Consider the following 20,067-nt stretch of genomic DNA (forward strand, 5'->3'; position numbering starts at 1 on the left):
ACAACCAGCATCTGAGGAAGCCACGATACAAAGACTCTCTATAACCAAGAAACTCACATGTCTTCACACCTAATAGCACTAAGAACCCAATTAGGCTATTATAAACTGCAAACATTAAAGTCAGATCCTTAAAAGGGAAAAAAGAAGTTAAGCAGGGATATCAAAAATAAATTCAGAAGAAAATAGAAATAGTCTATCAAAATGGGAAGGCAACAGAAAAGTAATTATGGTAATATGACAAAACAGTATTTTGTCACCCAAAAACCCCGGGGTCACCCAAATCACCTCCAAAAGATCACACAGGCTCCCCAGCAATGGATCTAAACCAAGATAAAATATTTGAAATACCAGATAATGAATTCAGGGGGTTCATCATTAAGCTACTCAAGGAGATATCACAGAAAGATGAAAAACAACCTAAAAATTTTTTTTAAAACACAATTCAGGATATAAATGAAAAGTTTTCCAGAGAGATAGATATTACAAAGAAAAACCAATCAGAACTTCTGGAAATGAAAGACACACTTAGGGAAAAACAAAATGCAGAAAGTTTTAACAATAGACTAGAACAAGTAAAGAATTTCAGAGCTCAGAGACAAGAGTTTTGAATTAACTCAATCAGATGATGATGAAGACAAAAGATCAGACTGGACAGGTGGCTCACACCTGTAATCCCAGCACTTTGGGAGGCCAAGGTGGGTGAATCACTTGAAGTCAGGAGTTCAAGACCAGCCTGGCCAACATGGTGAAACCCAGTCTCTACTAAAAATACAAAAATTAGCCCGGCTTGGTGGCATGTGCCTGTAATCCCAGCTATTCAGGATCCTGTGGCAGTAGAATAGCTTTAACCTGGGAGGCCGAGGTTGTAGCAGTGAGCCAAGATCACGCACCTGCACCATTTGATCCATTAATCCCACTACTGGCATCTACCAAAAAGAAAGGAAGTCATTATATGAAAAAGACACATGCACACACATGTGTACAGCAGTGCAATTCACAATTACAAAAATATAAAACCAACCTAAGTGTCCATTGACTAATGCATGAATAATGAAAATGTGTTATATATACATCAAAGAATGGTGTATATGTAAAAAGGATTGAAATAATGTCTTTTGTAGCAACTTGGATGGAGTTTAAGGCCATTATTCTAAGTAATTCAGGAATAGAAAACCAAATACCATATGTTCTCACTTGTAAGTGGGAACTAAGCTATGAGGATGTAAAGACATACAGGCGATATAATGATCTTTCAGGACTCAGTGTTGGAGGAGGTTGGGAGTAAGGTGAGTGAAAAACACCTGCATATTCAGTACAGTGTCCACCGATCATCTGACCAGCTCGCTTAAATCTCAGAATCATCACTATAATATTCATTCATGTAACCAAAATCCACTTGTACCAAAAAAGCCATTGAAATTAAAAAATTAATGTATTAAAAAAATACTGATCTGACCCGAGGCTCAAAAAAGTAAAGTGATTTTCAAGTAATAAATTTGAACACAACAATGATGAGAAAGACACCATCATTTGCCACCTTTTATTTTAGTTTTAATACATGAATATGTGTGAATAAACTGGAACCAATACGCACAATTCTCCTACAACTACAGATCCAGTTACAGAATTGTCATCTCCACAGAATCACATTAAATGCACGTGCATACATGCTCATCATAGGTAGAGTACCTTTGAAGTGTAGAATATGTCTTCTCTCTTTACACTGCCATCTGCAATCTTGCTTCGGATAGCCAGTCCAACCTGCTCCTCATTATTGTAAATGTATGCAGAATCAATATGGCGGAAACCAGCTTCTATTGCTAATTTGGTGACCTCTACAACTCTATTCCTAGGAACCTGGAAGAGCAATGAAAAGTAGTGTTTGGTGATTAATGTGCTCAACAGGTAGTTCGGGCACAAGCAATGACCTTCACAAGAATCACAGTATTCTTGTATCTTGGGTTAGTTATATATATGGAGTGATAAACCCATCCCAATTTGTTTTAGTCTTTCCTGCTTAGTAATAAAGTTTGGATATCCTGGGCCTTTTCAGTCCCAGGTAATTCCTGGTTGATCACTAGCATGGAGTTTCCCAAGAACAACCTCATATTCAGTCATTTGTTGCACAAATTAATAAGACTCAAATTATAGTTATAAATAGAATTCTTATTACTACTATTATTATTTGAGACAGAGTCTCACTCTGTCACCCAGGTTGGAGTACAGTGGCACAATCTTGGCTAACTGAAAACCCTGCACCCCCCACCCCCCTAATCCCCCATGCCCTTCATCTCAGGCTGAAGCAATCCTCTCACCTCATCTCCCAAATAGCTAGGACTACAGATGGGCGCCATGATGCCAGTTAAATTTTTGTATTTTTGGTAGGTATGGGGTGTTGCTATGTTGCCCAGGCTCAAATTCCTGAACTCAACGGATCCACCTGCCTCAGCCTCCCAAAGTGCTGGGATTACAGGTGTGAGTCACCACAAGAAGCCTCCTAATTATTTTTAATATAGTAAAATTAACACACGGAAAAAGGCACATGGAAGGAACTACAGGAAGAATACAGTGAAGTTCCTGTGATTCGCCTCTCAGTGACGCTGCACAGAACACACTGACTTCCTCCAGCATCACATTTTGACAACATAGGGGAAATGTCTACAAGGGATGCTATTTGGAGACTCAATTCCCAAGATTTTAACTGGGTGCTGGTTACATCGACCCAGTCTGTATAGCACACACCAAACTTCCAGTCTTGTAAAGAAAGCAGATATGCAGAAACCCCACACTTTGTACAAGTAGTTAATTATAGACACTACCCTTATTAGTTAGGAAATGATGAGGAATTCTAAGATACCAGCCAGGCTCCAACTTTGAAAACATCTGCGTCTATGGGTGACAGTCTATAGCGTTGACTCTTTCTACACAGCCATTAGCCATTCTGTCTGCATGACAGAACTAAATACTAGGAGAAAACACATATACTCCAAGTATGTAGACTTATACATAAGAAATTAACTGCAACCTGTCAGGGAATAGTAAAGTATGCTTTAGTCTTAAAAAATAAGGCCAACCTTTTTAGGAAAGACATAATTTCAGTGAAATTTAAAATTATTGACTTCTCTACCAAATTTGGATAAAGATTTGAAAGGTAACTTTTTTAAACAACAAAGCCATACATAGAACAGTTTTCTATTTTAATACGAGTATTTCAGGAGCTTTCTATTTCTAATAATATTAAAAAGGACCAGATGTCAGGTCTCAGCGCCTTCCCCTGATACCAGCGCTGATCTCTTTGCTGTGCAGGCACTCAAGTTCACCAAGGCTGGAGCTTCAGTGCTGTGATTTCCTTACTTCCCCTCATGCCAATCGCTTACAAAGTAAACTGCTAGTGTCGATGGTCTTCAAGACGTCTCTCTATGAATTCTTACAATGTACAGTTGAGAAAAGTAACAAATTTTATGTGACTAGTCCCTATTCACATACTTAGTAGCCTTGGAATTCAAGTTTTCTTCCAGTGGAGAAATAGTTCTGTCTAGAAAATAAAGTCTCCATTTTGTCCACTTGTGTGTCAGAGGACCACCCCTATCATTTTTATGCAAATCTGATGCATGTTAACATGGACCAAAAATTCAAAATTTCTCTTGTGAGGTTCTCGTTTTTTCTTAAAATAAGGTTATTTATCCTGTCACATAATTTTCCTAGAGGTGAGAGTTGTACGTGGGAAATTGTATTAAGTCCAGGACCAGAATTATTACTCTGTCATGCCCAAGGCCACGTGACAGCTCAGCAATACTCTCTCCAACCGTTTTCATGCACCCCATCTTTAGTCACTGTTACCACAAAGATTTTGTTCCATCATGTCTACTTGGAAGACTAAACAATTTCTTCAATTATAGAAATAAAGAAAGAAACCATTCCACTGCAGCCAATATCCTACCAAAGGAAATGCCAGGCAGCGTTCTTCACTGTTGAGTTTTAAATATTCTGCAAAGCTGGGGATGCCCATAAACAGAACAAAAAAAAAAAAGTGCATAAAATAAAAATAAGCAGTACACGACCATATGACCAGACCTCAGTGCAGAACAAAAACTGACTACCTTTTCTCTTTGAACGTAGACTAGCTCTGACCTAGTAAAACAGACATGGTGAGTCACGCAGAATAACATAGAAACACAAAGCTAAAACCCAGATCATCTTCCGCTTATACTAGCTTTGCTCTTTTAAATGCACGACACGGAAAACGTGATTATGTTACCTCTGGAGGTGCGTAGGTGCCGAATCCCAATACAGGCATAAAGTGACCATCATTTAGCTCCACACGCTGATATCTGGGATCCATTTCACGTCCCTTCTTTCGCTAAACAGATCCTGTTTCCTTCGTTAACATCCGGCATTTATATTCACAGGTTATATAAACAATGAGCAGACAATGCTGCATGGCCCACCGTCTGGGGTTAACGGCATGCAGGAGGAAGCAAGTGATAGCCTATTACACAAGCTGTGAAGAAAATTGAATCCGGTTCACCTGTTTTTTATCAAAGAGAATTCTTACTTACATTATTACATAATCAGAGTAAAATTATTAATTTCTTGCTGAAGTAAAATTTTCCTTCCAGAATCTATCTGGCTATTATCTATCATCTATATATCTATCATCTATCATCTGTCTATCTACCTATCTCAAAATTCCTCCAATATATTTATAGAATGATTAGTGATCATATGTTAGACTATAAAACACTTCCAGCAACAAGTCTTGTTTTTGTTCACGCCATGATGATGTCACATCTTTATTTTAAGTAAATGATCAACCATTTTACATCTTTCTTTCACACAGATGCTATTTAAAGGAATGACTAATGAGCATTTTTTTAAAAGTGACACTCAATAAAAAATTAAACATTAGATCCAAAAGAACTTTCTCCTTTTACCTTTTCTTCAGCAAATATTTTGTTTTTTTTTTCTTTGCATTGTAGAAGGAATATTCATTCCTAAAGGAAATGCAGTCCTAATGGTGTTGTAATCCTGGCAAGGGCTCAAAGGAAAAAGAAAACACAGAAATCCTGACATAATGTTTATTGGAATATTAATTATTAACAATGTTTGGTCTTTGGACATTATTTGCAATATGCAAACAAACACTGCCTTATAGTATTTGTATCTTTCATCCAGTTTTGTAAGAAACTATCAAAAGTAACTTCCCAAAAAAACTGGTAACTCTTTTATATAATTTGTGATTCTGTTAAATATTATTCATAAAGCTAGAAACTAATTACAGTAAATTGGCGAATAATCCTCACATCCCATAATTTTTACTTGTCTCTCCCTTTGGAGGGAAGATTGAACATAATCATTGGGCCAAGACGTGTTGGCTCAGACCTCCAGCGCTTTGGAAGGCTGAGGTGAGTGGATCACTTGAAATCAAGAGTTCAAGACCAGCCTGGCCAACATGATGAAACTCTGCCTCTACCAAAAATACAAAAATTAGCCATGCACGGCGGTGCATGCCTGTAATTCCAGCTACTCAGGAGGCTGAGGCAGGAGAATCATTTGAACCCAAGAGGCAGAGGCTACAGTGAGCTGAGATTGCACCACTGTACTCCAGTTTGAATGAGCCATGATTAACATCTCTGAGGAATCCACACCAATATCTGTTGGTTTTTTTGACATTTTAGGAATAGCCATTCTGACTGGTGTAAAATGATGTCTTAAGGTGTGTTGTTATGTGTTTCATAACTGTACATTAAATGAAATGGCTTAAATTTTCACATCAAAAAGAAGATTTGCAGAATGGGTTTTTAAAAATCCAAGATGCAACTATATGTTATGAACTAGAAACTCACTTCAGATGAGGACATAGTGTGAACATGAAAGACAGAAATAGGTATTTTATGAAAATAGTAACCAAAGAAGAGTTGTGATAGCTATACTAAAATGAGAAAAATATCAAATGTAGTCAAGAAGTCTGACAAGAGATAAAACATAGGCATATTTTATATAAATTAAAGGTGGGGTTCCAGACCACCAGCATAAAGCAAATACCACAATAAAATGAATCACATAAATTTTTTTGTTTCAACTGTATATAAAAATTATGTTTGCACTATTCTTTAATATATTTAGTTGAGCAATAGTATCTGTCTAAGGAAACAACGTACATACCTTAATTTAAACATTTTTTGTTATAAAATACTAACAATTATCTGAACCTTCAGCAGGATGTAATCTTTTTGCTGCTAGAAATTATTCCCTCACTGTTGATTGCTGCTGACTGATCAGGGTCATGGTTGCTGAGTCCTGAAATGGCTGTGGCAATTTCTTCAATAAAATACAACAATGAAATCTGCCTCATTGGCTGACTTCTTTCATGATGGATTTCTCTGTAGTGTGCAATGTTGTTTGACAGCGTTTCACACAGTGTAGAACTTCTCTGAGAGTTGAAGTCAGTTCTCTGTAACCCAGCCACTCCTTCACCAACTATCTTTTCCTAATACTTTAAATCCTTTGTTGTCATTGAAGCAATATTCACAGCATGTTCACCATCCACAATGGTTAAGAAAAGAGTAGATTTCAACCCAAGAAACAACGTTTTGTGCATTTATATGAAGGAACTCTTAAGTTGTTAAAGCTTTATCATGAGATTACAATTCAGTCACATATTTAGGCTCTACTTCTCATTCTATTTCTCTTGCTATTTTCATGACATCTGCAGTTACCAAATCCTTAGCCCCCTTAAAATCATCCATCAGAGTTCTAACTAACTTTTTCTGAACTTGCGTTCATGTTGATATTTTGACATTTTCTTATGAATTACAAGTGTTCATGATGGCATTCAGAATGCTGAATTCTTTCCAGAGGGTTTTCCATTTACTTTACCTGGATTCATCACAAGAATCACTATCTGTAGCAGCTATAACTGATTGAAATGTATTTTATGAACAACAAGATTTGAAAGTTAAAATTGGTCTTTTATCCATGTACTGAAGAATAAATGTTGTGAATAAAAACAAAAGTAATCTTTTTGTACCTCTGCATTAGAACTCTTTGTTAACAAGGTGCACTGTCATTGAGCAATAATTTTTTAAAGGAATCTCTTTTTATTTTTGAGCAGTATGTTTCAACCACTGCTTTTTATTTTAAATCAAAATATTCATTAACCATGCTACAAAGAGCTATGCTGTAAGACAGGCTTTTTTACTCTATTTATAGAGCATGGTTTTGAAATTATAAAAAAGCATTGGTTTCATCTTGAAATCACCAGGCACATTAGCTCCTAACAAGAGAGTCAGCCTGTCTTTTGAAGCTAGGCATGGACTTCCTTCTAGGTATAAAAGTCCTAGATGGCACCTTTTTTGATACAAGGCCCTTTCATCTACATTTAAAATCTATTGTTTATTGTAGTCACTTTCATTAATGATCTTACATAAATCTTCTGGTTAACCTGCTGCAGATTCTCCATCAGAACTTGCTGCTTTATTTTGTACTTTTATGTTATGGAAATGGCTTATTTTATTCAACCTCATGAACCAACCTCTACTAGATTCCAACATTTTCTCCACAGCATCCTCACCTCTATGAGCCTTCATACACTTGAAGAAAGTTAAGGTCATCTTCTGGATTAGGCTTCGGCTTAAGAGAACGTTGCGGCTGGTTGATCTTCTATCCATATCATTAAAACTTTCTCCTTATCAGCAGTAAAGCTGTTTAGGTTTCTAATCATTTCGTATTCACTGAAGTAGCATCGCAGTTTCCTTAAAGAACTTTTCCTTTGCATTCAAAACTTGGCTAAGAATTAACACAATAGACCTAGCTTTCAACCTACCTCAGCCTTCAACATATATTCCTCAATAAGCTTAATCATATGTAGCTTTTGTGCTTAAGTGAAAGATATGCTATTCATTCTTTCACATGAACATTTAGAGGCCATTGTAACGTTACAATTTGACCTGGTTTTAATACTGTTGTGTCTTAGGGTATAGGAAGGCCTGAACAGAGGGAAAGAGATAGGGGAACCGCCTGTCACTGAAGCAGTCAGAAGGCACACAATTATCTATTGCCTTCACTGCCGTACATGGGTACAGTTTGGGGTATCCCAAAACAAGTATAATAGTAACATCAAGATTACAGATCAGAGATTACCATAGCTGATACAATAATACAGCGAAAGTCTGAAATATTGCAAAAATTACTGAAATGTGGGGAAAAGGCACAGAGTGAACATATGCTATTGGACAAATGGTGCTAACAGGCTTGCTCAATGCAGGGTTGCTACAAATGCTCAATTCTTATAAAAAATTCAGTATCTTTGAAGGACGAAAAAGTGAATCATAACAAAATGAGGTATACTGTGTTCATGAATGGGTCAATTTATAAAGAATATATCAAGTGTAATGGTTAATTTTAGGTGTCAACTGGATTGGATTAAGTGGTATGCCAATACCTGGTCGGGTATTATTTCTGGGTGTATCTATGAGGATTATTCTGGATCATATTGACATTTGAATCAAAGGACCAACTGAAAAACATTTTCCCTCACTCAGTGTGGGAAACAACCCTTCTATTGGCTGAGGTTTCTGATAAACAAGCAGAGGAAAGGTGAGCTTGCTCTCTCTCTTCTGAAGCTGGGACACTCACCTTTTTCTACCCCTGGACATCAGAATTCCAGGCCCTCTGATCTTTGAACTCTAGGTCTTTGATCAGTGGCCCCCAGCTTCTCAGGCTTTCAGTCTTAGACTGGAGGATACTTTGGTGACTCCCCTGATTTCAGGCCTTCACAGTTGGAAGAGGCCATGGCACTGGTATTCATGGTTCTACAGCTTGTGGTAGCAATTTGCAGAAAACAAAACTGAAATGAGGCAATCCCTCAAATGTGTTCCTGCTCCTACATTTATATAGATAGATAGATAGATAGATTTCACAGATTTACCTATGAGATGACACACACACACACATATACTTGTATATATATATATATACATGTGTATGTATGGATCTAACATATACTACATATATTATATATCTAGAATATATATTCTAATATAATATAAATACATAATATGTATTCTAATATAAACATATATTATATATTTAAATATAAATATATAATATGTATTCTAATATAAACATATTATATATTTAGATATAAATATTTAGTCATATATATCTATATCTATATATATATACATTTTAGATTTGTATTTCTTTGGAAAATTATAACCATATTGATTTTGACAGCAGAAGTAGTTTTAAAGGAACAGAATTTATACTGAGTTTTCTGAATTCATTTTGGGTTTATGGAATGACCACTCTAACCTAATCAAACTTGAATATACTAAAGATTCTATTTCCAATAATATAGAAAGTACTGTTTACAATATGAACTGTTTTTGGAGATGCATAAACTACTCACATTACCATACTCCACAATTCATGAAAGGCCAGGAAATTAGTGACTCTATATACGATACCTTTGAATAGTTTTGGAAAACTATTCAATATAACGACCCACTGTATGGGTTGTCTTACTCTGCTGTTTTTGTTTTTGTTTTTGCCATGCAAAAGCTCTTTACTTTAATTAGGTCCCGGCTACTTTCTTTGCTTTTATTGCATTTAGTTTTGGGCTCTTGGTCACGAAATCCTTGCCTAAGCCAACGTCTAGAAGGGTTTTTCCAATGTTATCTTCTAGAATTTCTGTAGTTTCAGGTCTAAGGTTTAAGTCCTTAATTTATCTTGAGTTGATTTTTTTGTAAGGTGAGAGATGAGGATCCAGTCTCATTCTCCTCCCTGTCGCTAGCCAGTTATCCCAGAACCGTTTGTTGAAAAAGGTGTCTTTTTTCCCCACTTTATGTTTTGTTTGCTTTGTCAAAGATCATTTGGCTGTATTTGGGTTCATTTCTAGGTTTTCTGTTCTGTTCCGCTGGTGTATGTGCCTATTTTTGTACCAAAACAGTACCATGCTATTTTGGTGACTATGGCCTTATAGTATAGTTTGAAATCAGGTAGGGTGATGCCTCCAGCTTTGTTCTTTTTGCTTAGTCTTGCTTTGGCTATGCAGGCTCTTTTTTGGTTCCATATACATTTTAGAATCATTTTTTCTAATTCTATGAAGAATGATGGTGGCATTTTGATGGTGATTGCATTACATTTGTGGATTGCTTTTGGCAGTATGGTCATTTTCACAATATTGATTCTACCCATCCGTGAGCATGGGATGTGTTTCCGTTTGCTCATGTCATCTATGATTTCATTCAGTAGTTTTCGTAGTTTTCCTTGTAGAGGTTCTTTTGAGTCCTTGGTGAGGTGTATTCCTAAGTATTTCTTTTTTTTCTTTTTTCTTTTTTTTGCTATTGTAAAAGGGGTTAAATTATTGATTTGATTCTCCACTTGGTCGCTGTTGCTATATAGAAGAGCTATTGATTACATCAATCTTGTATACAGAAACTTTGCTGAATTATTTTATCAGTTCTAGGAGCTTTCTGAAGGAGTCCTTAGGGTTTCAAACGATCATATCATCAGTGAACAGTGACATTGAGAATACAGCATATGGTTTGGAGGGTCAAATATGCCAATTACAGCATTCTGCCCTTGGCCCATGAACCTCACATCCTTCTTACATGCAAAATGTATCCATTTCATCCCAATAGTTCCAAAAACTTGTAACTTGGTCCAGCACCAACTTAAAATTCCAAACTACAAAAGTTCATCTCAGATTCAAGGTTCCTGCCAGTTTTGAGCCTGTGAAGTCAAAAACAAGTTATTTACTTTCAAAGTACAAAAATATAATCAGTTGTGGGTAAACATTCCTTTTCCAAAAGGGAAAAAATTAACAAAAAAAGAAAAAAAGGTGTGGGTAAGGTCAGGGGAAACAGGACCTACAGAAGTCAGAATCCCAGCAAGGCAGACATTAAACCTCAAAGTTTCAAATAATTTCTGTTGATTTTACGTCCCACATCCTGGGCACCTGGTTGGTGCAAGGGTCAGCTCTCAAGTATTTAGGCAGCCCTGTCCCCATGGCTTTGCTGGGCACACCCCATGTGGCTGCTCTCACAGGTTGGAGTTCTATGCCTGTGGCTTTTCCAGGCAGAATTTTCAAGCTGCCAATGGCTATGTGATTCTGGGGTCTGGAGGGCTGTGGTCCTGCTCCCACGTCTCCACTGGGCAGAAACTCCATGGAAACTTCTGATCCCACATTTCTTCTTAGCATTGCCTAAGCAGAGAATCTACGTGGGGTCTCCACCCCTGCATTAAGCTTCTCCCTGGATCGGTGAAGCTGCCAAGTCTCAACTACTCTTGTACCACAGAGAGATCGGGCTTGAAACTCCCCTCCTCTTCTTGTTTCTTTCTACTCAGCATTTCCTCCAATGATCAGGTTTGAGTCCTCTGGCTTCACGAGGCTCAAGGGACTAGATGGCTGCTATGTCGGGGCTTCTGCCTGAAGAGCGTGGGTTCGTGGGGTTGACAAGAATTCAAACTTTTCCCAGATTGTATACAATCTCAGGGGAATGTTCAGTTGTAAAGGGGATAGAGAGAAGGGGAGAAGCAGGGAAGGAGGAAAGTAAGAATAAGAAGTGGGGAGGAGAGATGCGGGGTGTCCTTGAGTCAGCAATAACACTCATGTGCCTCAAATAAGTAATCGATCTTATTGTAAACCAAAAATCACTGAGGCAGATATCAATCTATTCGAGGTTTAATTTGGCAAGGTTGAGGACATACCTCAGAAAGAAAAATGCAAATCACAGTAAGATCTTTGAACTGAATTTTTTTCAAAGAGGATTTTGGGAGCTTCACTATCTAAAGGGTAAAGAACAAATATTTGAGGATTAAGAAAAAGCAGGACAGGTACACAATGAGGCAAGTGGTTACACTCTTGTGAGCCTCTGATTAGTGCTCACTGAATCTACATCTTACATTGGAAAAGAAAGCAGTAGAGGAAAAATTCAATTGTGCATTTGTCTTTCACTCAGTAAATCTACATTTTACATACGATATAGTGAGCATGCAAAATTACAGCTATTTTTTTGGAAATAAAAGGAAGGCAGCTTTTGGATGACTCCATTCCCAAGCTTAACTTTCCTTCTGGCATAGTCAATTTGGTGTCCAGAGAATATATTTTTCTTTCTTTCCTGTCCTAGGAAGGCTCATTCCTAGATCATGTCCCATGTTGCTAGGAAGGCTAATTCCTAGGAGGTTGTGAAGTCTTGTGTCATATGGAAGAAAATATGGACAGATAGAAATAAAAAATAGAAAAAAAGAAACCAAGGTCAGATAATAACAAGAAAAGGAAAGTAGTCCTGGAAAATAGATTTAGTCTTTACTACTAAAAACTCTATAGGCAGTAAGTACAAATACATATATAGCTGCTATATATATTTAAATGTTTGGTGATTCCAAGTAAAGAAAGTAGGAGAAAAAAATGGAAACATAATTTTGTTGACTTGCAGGCAGAAAATAACTTAGAATTCAGACCAGATAAATTGTAGGCAAATGATAAAAACTGAGAAACAATAGACAAGGGTAGAAGCTAATATCGGGTGTACTATAGTTTCTTTTTATTTGTTTTTAGAAGGAGTCTCGCTCTGTCACCAGGCTGGAGTGCAGTGACTTGATCTCAGCTCACTGCAATCTCCAACTCCCTGGTTCAAGTGATTCTCCCGCCTCAGCCTCTCAAGTAGCTGGGATTACAGGTATATGCCACCACGCCCAGCTAATTTTTGTATTTTTATTAGAGTTGGGATTTCACCATGTTGGCCAGGATGGTCTCAATCTCCTAACCTTGTGATCCACCCACCTTGGCCTCCCAAAGTGCTTGGATTACAGGCATGAGTCACCATGCCCAACCACTATAGTTTCTTTTGAAATATTTTTTTCTCTCCAGTCCCTGGTTTTTACCAAAGACAAATAATGAGAGAACGAATTTATTTGAAAAATATGTCTTAGTCTTATTATTCTTGGCCTGATTATTTGCATATCTTGCAGCAAGAATAATTATTGGGCAATAGGCTCTTTATAAATTGGCTTTGCTGAAGCTATTTAAAAGAATCTCAGATTCGACTTTTAAAGACCTTTCTATCTCAGCCAAAAATATATCTGTGCCTTTAGATACCTGAAGTTGGAATTTATTTTGTTTACCAAGGACAAGCTGGTGTAGAGGCGTGTGGAGGACAGCACTTAATATAATAACTCATCAGTGGTTTAGCCCCAGTTTATGTTCACCCAACTCAGATAGCGAGGACATCCGATGTGCTAAGCCAATGTGCACTGTAATGAGAGGTTGGACCAGTGAAGCCCAAAGGAGCTCAGCTGTGCCCTATGTGCTATCCCAGGTACCTCTCTTTTGTTGGGCTGAGGGGTACATATGGGACACCCTCCCCTGCAGAGGTAAGGTTTCCCATTGTATCTCTGCCGTCTGTGGTAACTCAACATTCTTGAGGACCCTAATGGCTCAGGGCCTCCACTCAGGAACACAAGCACTGAGAAATACAGGTCAATGTCCTCAACTGTCAAGGGTAGAGGAAGTGAGATCACTGAATCTGAAACCCCCTTAAGGCTGGAGGACAAGGATAGACAGAAAATCTTGATGGTAGAGTCACTCAATTGTGAATGAGACTCATAAGAGATTTAGCAGTCCTATGCACCTCACTCAAATCTACCTCTCTCAGGAAGAACCCAGGAAACCAAGCTAGAACGAGATAATTCAGGTGCCTCTAACAATGATGAAACAGTCTTGAGCATAACAAGTAAAAACAAAAGCTGACCTTCATAGCGAATGGTACATGAATAATGAAGAGATCTACATAGTCCATGGTACATGAATAATGAAGAGATCTACATAGTCCAGTCCAAGTTTCTTCAGTGACCTTTCCAGGGCTGGGCGAACATATTCTGGCTGAAAGAAAGTAGCCCAAAGTTGCAGTGGCCAAAAGAAACAAAGTGGATTATAATTTCACACATTTGGGGACCAAAATTAAACTTCATGGTCAGACGTTGAGATGTGAGTCTTAAAACCCTGTGGTCTAAAGCTAAAAGAGCTGGGGCTAAATATAAGTTACTCAGTGTAAATCAGGTCCTTGATGGGATACTGAGATTTCCTTGAATTACTGCAATGTAAGAAATCTGTGACTAAAACTAAGATGGGGCAGGAAAATCAACTTTAACGTATCAAGGGTTAGAGAAGTCATCCACTGAAATGAGTCAAGAAATGGCAGGACAGGGAGAACAGAATCTCTTGTCCTGTATGATAAATTCCTAGAAAGATTCTTCTGAGAGACCCGCATGCTCAAAAGAAGTTGTTATTGATATAAACATACACAGGGTGCATCCTTGGAGACCTCAGCTGTTTACGTTGGAAGCATGGATTTCCACCTAGGACAATTTTAGAAAGTTCAGAAAACTCAATGCCTATTTGAGAAAAAGTATTTTCTTGTCTGGCTCCCTTTTCTGAATAATATCTGACCTTTCTTGCTATGTCCTGAGAGCCTCTACTGAAAAATTGAAGGAGTGGACCCATAGTGGCTTGGTTAATCCATACTACAGTTAAAGGAGATAAGTATCATTATTTCCATTTTATGTATGAATACTGTCTGATGATCAGAGACACTGAAGACCTGTGTTCTACTGGTAACATATTTCAGAGTAAGCAAGTCATTTCTGTTTCTGTTTCTATAATGTACCTTCACAATATTAGGAGGTAAAGAATTCAACTTAGACCATATTTTCATTTCAAAATAACATATCTAAACTGACGGTGGCCTCTGGCCACTGCACACACAGAACTTTCACCTTGGTGGTGTAGAATACGTCCTCTCTCTTTATGATACCATCAGCAATCTTCTCTCAGATGGCCTGTCCAACCTCCTCTTCATTTTGGTACAAGTATGCTGAATCAATATGGCAGAAGCCTACATCAATAGCCACTTTGGTGGCCTTGGCAGCCTGGCTTTTGGAAATCTAAAAGACAGGAGTAAGAAGAGGTGATGATCTTCCCAACTCAGAGAAAATCACTGCATTTTCCCAACAGCATTTTCACCGACAGTTTCTTGCTGGCCTCTTCCTCCAATTTTGATGACGTAGGTTTCAGTGATAGACCTGTATTCTGAGGACACTGACTAAACTCCAGGGTAACTTCTATTCCCAAATGAATTAGAGAAATTGGCTTCACCCTGGAGCATGGAAAAATCACATCTCATTCCATATGAATCAATTGTAAAAATGTAATATGACATATGTTAGACACACCTTATACTTACTGGATAAAATGGATAACTGAAAACCAACTGGCCCCACCTGACACCTGTTTTTCTATTGACGTCTAATGTTATAGTTCTACCAAGATTAAGCACATTGTTCTGTCATTTTTAGAGCAATTCTTGCAAAGCAACCCCAGAGCTGGCCTTACCTCACAGTGCAGAGAGTGACACTTCAATTTCCCTGCAATTAACTGAGTGGATGGCTGAATAGTGTATTTCGTGAGATGCACAATCTAGTCCCTATTGGGCGTTATGCCTCCTAAGTCTTCCCCTCTCATTTCCTAATGAGTGGAATTGAGAGAAAAAAGTTAGTCAGTTAGGGCAGGTTCTTGGTAAAACTGCTTTAAAGAGAGAAATGGTCTGAAAAAATGAGGCTGCAGACACAGATAAGGAAACTTATTCAAGTCTCTGGCCCTCTCAGATGAAAGACGAGTCCTAACACAAAAACACCTTTGTCCTTTATGCCCAAGACATGCCCACAACTACATTAATAAGAGAGCAAGACCCAACATAGAAACGCCTTTGTCCTTTGTATAACCAACAGGTTTCTAGAAAATAATCTCTTCTCCTTTTGTGGACATGTACACTGTGGGCTATGGTGGGTTCCGGTGGGCATTTTCCTTTCCTTTCCTTTTTTGGACATGCTTTTGACTGTGAGCTGAGCCACTAAAAATCATCACTTCAGTCTCTGATTGCTCCCAGGCTCGGACCAAGGTCCTGGACAAAACTTTCCCTTCAGTCTCTAATTGGTCCTGGGCCTAGGTCCAAGGCAAAGCTGAGTAACACCTTCTCCAAGTCCAGTCAACGCATTCCTTCCCTTCCCAGTTAAAAACACCCCAGACCCAACCTCACAGTTGACAACCCATTCAGGCCCCTTCTCTACTACAGAGAGCTTTCTTCTTTCACTTATTAAACTTTCATTCTAACCTCACCCTTTGTGTCCACATTCCTCAATTTTCTTGGTTGTAAGTCAAAAAACTTTGGCTGATACCTCATGAGAGACTTCTACATTTTTGATACATTGGTGAGACTGTAAAATACTTTTGGTGCATGGGCTGGGAATGGGATTCATGGGAAGGGTAAGCAGGAGCTGATCTCCAAACTCTTTACTTTCATTTCAGTTTTTATTTTCTAACAAGAGTAAGTGAAACGCTGGGTTCCTGTCAGTGAATAGGGCGGCTGCCAGCCTTACAAGACTCAGGGGACAGGCTTCCCGAAGAGGACTTTTTCAATCCCCATCGTCCTCAGGTATTTGGAATGTTAACTCTGTTCCACCCCATTCCTTTCACAGAAGCCCTAGCTGTCACATGCAGCTAAAAAGATGCCCTAAGACAACTGGAAGTTTCCGGCGGAGGCTACACCTCAATGTTACCTGAAGGCCCCTGGACTAACTCCAGTTCCCAACGGCCTGTCAGGGCGTTGGCACCAGAACTTCCAGCATTTCCTACTGCATTTTCCTCCTTTCTTTTCATGGCTGTCATGTCTTCTATTGCTTCTTTGTATACAATGTTACAGCATTTTTACAAACTGTGGATATATTCTTGTTGGGTAAACTCAGCAGCTGTTATAGTAATCAGGAATGTAATTCAAATAGGTACTGTTTTTGTGATTTCCTAGAAATGTTAAAGGGAAATTTAACATTTCTGTCTAAATTTTCACCCTGAGATCAATAATCCAATTAAAAGATTGACAAACAGAAAATCTTACAACTACTAGATCTTCTTCTGGCTAGTCACATATATGTTATGCATGTGATATCTATAAAAAAAGAACTCTAATTAATTGACCTAAAAAAAATAAAAACCACTAACTATTTTGAAGGAAAAGTAAAAGCTATAATGCCTCTTAGTTCACATGATTTTAATCTTTAAAAAATAAAAAGTTTTAAAAAGTATTGGTAAAAGACAGATGTTTTCAAGATATAAATATGTGGTCTAAATTATAAAGTCATATACTAAATGTACTAAGTATTTTAAGATTGCAAACTACTTCTTTGACCTTTAAAAACTGTTAGACTGCCTGCTTCACAATTAATAAGACCTGAGGACACATGGAACTAACCACACCTGTAACTATACTAGAAAAAGTCAGACTTTATGCCTAATACATAATTAAAACAACGTGGCAGGTTTTACATTAAAGATTACTAAAGATGACCACTATGACATGTAATTGGGACTGCTATAAACAAATTCACATGCAAAGTACATGAAAACAGTAAAATATGTTTTTAATTAAAAATTATAAAAACATAAAAATATAAATTTTGGCTAGGAATAATATTCTAGTTCTGAACAATGACCCTACAAACCCTACCAGGTCATGAGAATAAATAGAATACTCATACCCAGAGGTTTCTTCATTTGAGAAAAGAAGGCCAAAGCCAAGCTTTCATAAACCCAGATCTTAACAGATATAACCACAGCCACCAATCATCAGGACATACCAACAACCTACCAAAACCAAGCTTTCATACACCCAGATCTTAACAGATATAACCACAGCCACCAATCATCAGGACATACCAACAACCTCAGAATTTTTAAACTATCCTTATGCCCCCTTGTTTCATTTTAATACATATACTCTAATAGCCCAAAGTATTTCTCACCTAAAAACTATCAAACTCTAAATAATAATACTAATAACACTACACATAAACATATTTCTTCCAAAGACCCTTAAACCAACCCCAAGAAAAACTCTAACTACTATTCCCCACATGACACCACCCTCCAAGAATAAATATCCAGAAAAGTCAACACCAGTCTCGCTAACAACGAGGGACTCCACTCCTGAGGGTAAAAATGAGAGAAAAAAGTTAAATAGTTAGAGTGAATTCTTGGTAAAACTCCTTTGAACAGAGAAACAGCCTAAAAATATCAGACTACACACACAGATAAGGAACTTAACACAAAACCCTAGCTCACTCAGGTAAAAAACAAGGCCCAATATAAAAACACCTTTGTCTTTTCTGCCTAATACATGCCAACAACTGCACTATTAAGAGAACAAGACCTAACAGAGAAACACGTTTGTCCTTTGTATAACCAACAAACTTCTAGCAAAGTCTCTTCTCCTTTTGTGGACGTGTACACGGGCTCTGGTGGGCACTTTCCTTTCATTTTGAGGACATGTGAACTGTGAGATGAGCTTTGATGAATTATCACATCAGCATCTGATTGCTCCTGGGCCAAGGTCCCAGGCCAAGCTGAATTACACTTTCTCCAAGACCAGTCAACACATTCTTTCCCTTCCCTGTCCATAAAACCTTAGACCTGACCTCATAGTTAACAATCCATATGGGCCTCCTCTGTACTACAGAAAACTGTCTTCTTTCACTTATTAAATTTTAACTCCAACCTCACCCTTCGTGTCCATAATCCTTCATTTTCTTGGTCATAAGACAAAACACTTCTGGTAATACCTCAAAATGAGAGACTATTACGTTTTTAATATATTGATGGCACTGTAACAGAATCACAGTGGCTTCTTATATGACAAAAAGTTTAGATGGTTGAAACTCTCTGCCAAATACTTCCAGCACCAACAACCTCACAGCAAAGCTGTCACTAAGTATTCACTTTGGCTTTTCACTCCCCCTGGGCCCTTCGCCCTTCATGTTTCTAACCAAGAGTAGAGTGACTCTGACCAGAGCAAAAGATGAGAGCAGACTGAGCTTGCACTTTTAAAATGTAACAAATTTTAATGAGTACTTACCTAGGCCAGTTGTTAAGGAATTAAATAAAATAATGCATGTAAAACACATGGAAAGCATTTGATATGTTAGGTAGCACTGATATTTTTAATAGTAAGAAAGATAATATACCCACAAAATTATCAATCTCAGAATCCCCATAGTTAATAGCTTGCTATGCTACTTAGTACAAAAAAAGATTTCTGTGACTTTGAGAGAGGCAAGTTAGAGACAGTGAAATGGAAGCCCAGATGAGCCTTTCCAAGCATCCTCTGTCTACCAGGTGCAGGTCTGAAATGAAATGAAAAATCACTACATGTACAATTACAGCTGACCTAACAAACCTTGCAAGTACTGCTGACCTAACAAACTTCAGACCCCCTGGGGTCCACTTATGTGCTCAGGAGCGTAAGGGCCAAATCCCAGCTTTCGAATGAAGTGTCCATCATTCAGCCTCGCAGAATGGCTTTGCTTCAGAGCCGTCATCGTCCCCAGCTAATCTGTCTTTCCTCCTTTTCCTCACTGACAGCCCAGTAGGAAACAAGGCTCCTGTATTCTTTATTTGCCCCAAATACAAGCGGGCAGGATGAAGATGACAGCCGCCAATGATTTCAAAACGAAGCTGGAGTCAGTCCAGATCCTTTGCTGTGATTCTTGTGCGTCTCTACGGGAGTATTTTCAGGACACTCATTCGGAAATGCTGTGAATGCCAGAGGACTTCGATTTTCTCCTCTGTGTTGTTCAAACTTGATTCTTTAGTTGAAAGATTAACCATGCCAATTTGTCCTTGATAAGTATACTAGGCTTCCTTTACAAGATGCAAAGTTATGAGGGTGGTCATTCCAAAAAACTAATTCTACTACAGGACTGAAGTTAACTTGCTCACCTATATTTGATTACTAATCCCTTTAAAAACAGCATATTAGAATTCCTTGAATAAAGCTTGATGTCTGTCGCCAGTCACGCATGTAATGAAATTTCTTAGGAACACCCACCCCTACTCCCATTATATCTCCCTCCTGTGTCCAACCCCTCTCCATTTTTTCTGATTTGCTTCCTCGAATGTTTTGCAGGAAAAACTTGTCTGAGATCATGGATAAATTTCTATGCTTTTGCCTTTGT

General features: G+C 38.0%; 1 protein-coding gene and 1 long non-coding RNA gene across 10 annotated transcripts in view; both read right to left on the reverse strand.

The window, feature by feature from the left end:
• The window catches only part of LOC105710841 (aldo-keto reductase family 1 member C4), a 37,056-nt gene extending 23,279 nt beyond the window's left edge, over positions 1-13,777 (reverse strand). For 2 of the 7 annotated variants that reach the window (XM_021670595.2, XM_064369052.1), the window contains exons 1-2: positions 4,259-4,754; positions 1,690-1,857 (exon numbers count right to left, since the gene is read on the reverse strand). In XM_021670595.2, coding sequence (XP_021526270.1) covers positions 1,690-1,857; positions 4,259-4,342 — 252 coding nt within the window. In that variant the 5' untranslated portion in view covers positions 4,343-4,754. Of the gene's footprint in view, positions 1-1,689; positions 1,858-4,258; positions 4,889-4,934; positions 9,078-10,616; positions 10,738-13,757 lie in introns of those variants that run through there. The other 5 variants (XM_064369053.1, XM_021670594.2, XM_021670593.2 and 2 more) reach the window with 5 other exon arrangements.
• A 21-nt stretch (positions 13,778-13,798) lies between these two features.
• Positions 13,799-19,606, reverse strand: LOC105710889 (uncharacterized). 3 transcript variants are annotated; one of them, XR_002478526.2, is made up of 4 exons: positions 19,281-19,606; positions 15,398-15,529; positions 14,782-14,949; positions 13,799-13,888 (listed from the first exon to the last, which is right to left on the reverse strand). It is a non-coding gene; the product is annotated as an uncharacterized LOC105710889 (long non-coding RNA). The 3 variants fall into 3 exon arrangements; XR_002478524.2 differs by having other exon boundaries at positions 19,290-19,604; XR_002478525.2 differs by having other exon boundaries at positions 19,308-19,603.
• Positions 19,607-20,067: the final 461 nt, after the last annotated feature.

This window comes from Aotus nancymaae, unplaced genomic scaffold, assembly GCF_030222135.1.
Source record: "Aotus nancymaae isolate 86718 unplaced genomic scaffold, 86718_ANA_hifiasm-v0.15.2.pri h1tg000083l, whole genome shotgun sequence".
In the NCBI taxonomy this organism is placed as follows: domain Eukaryota; kingdom Metazoa; phylum Chordata; class Mammalia; order Primates; family Aotidae; genus Aotus; species Aotus nancymaae.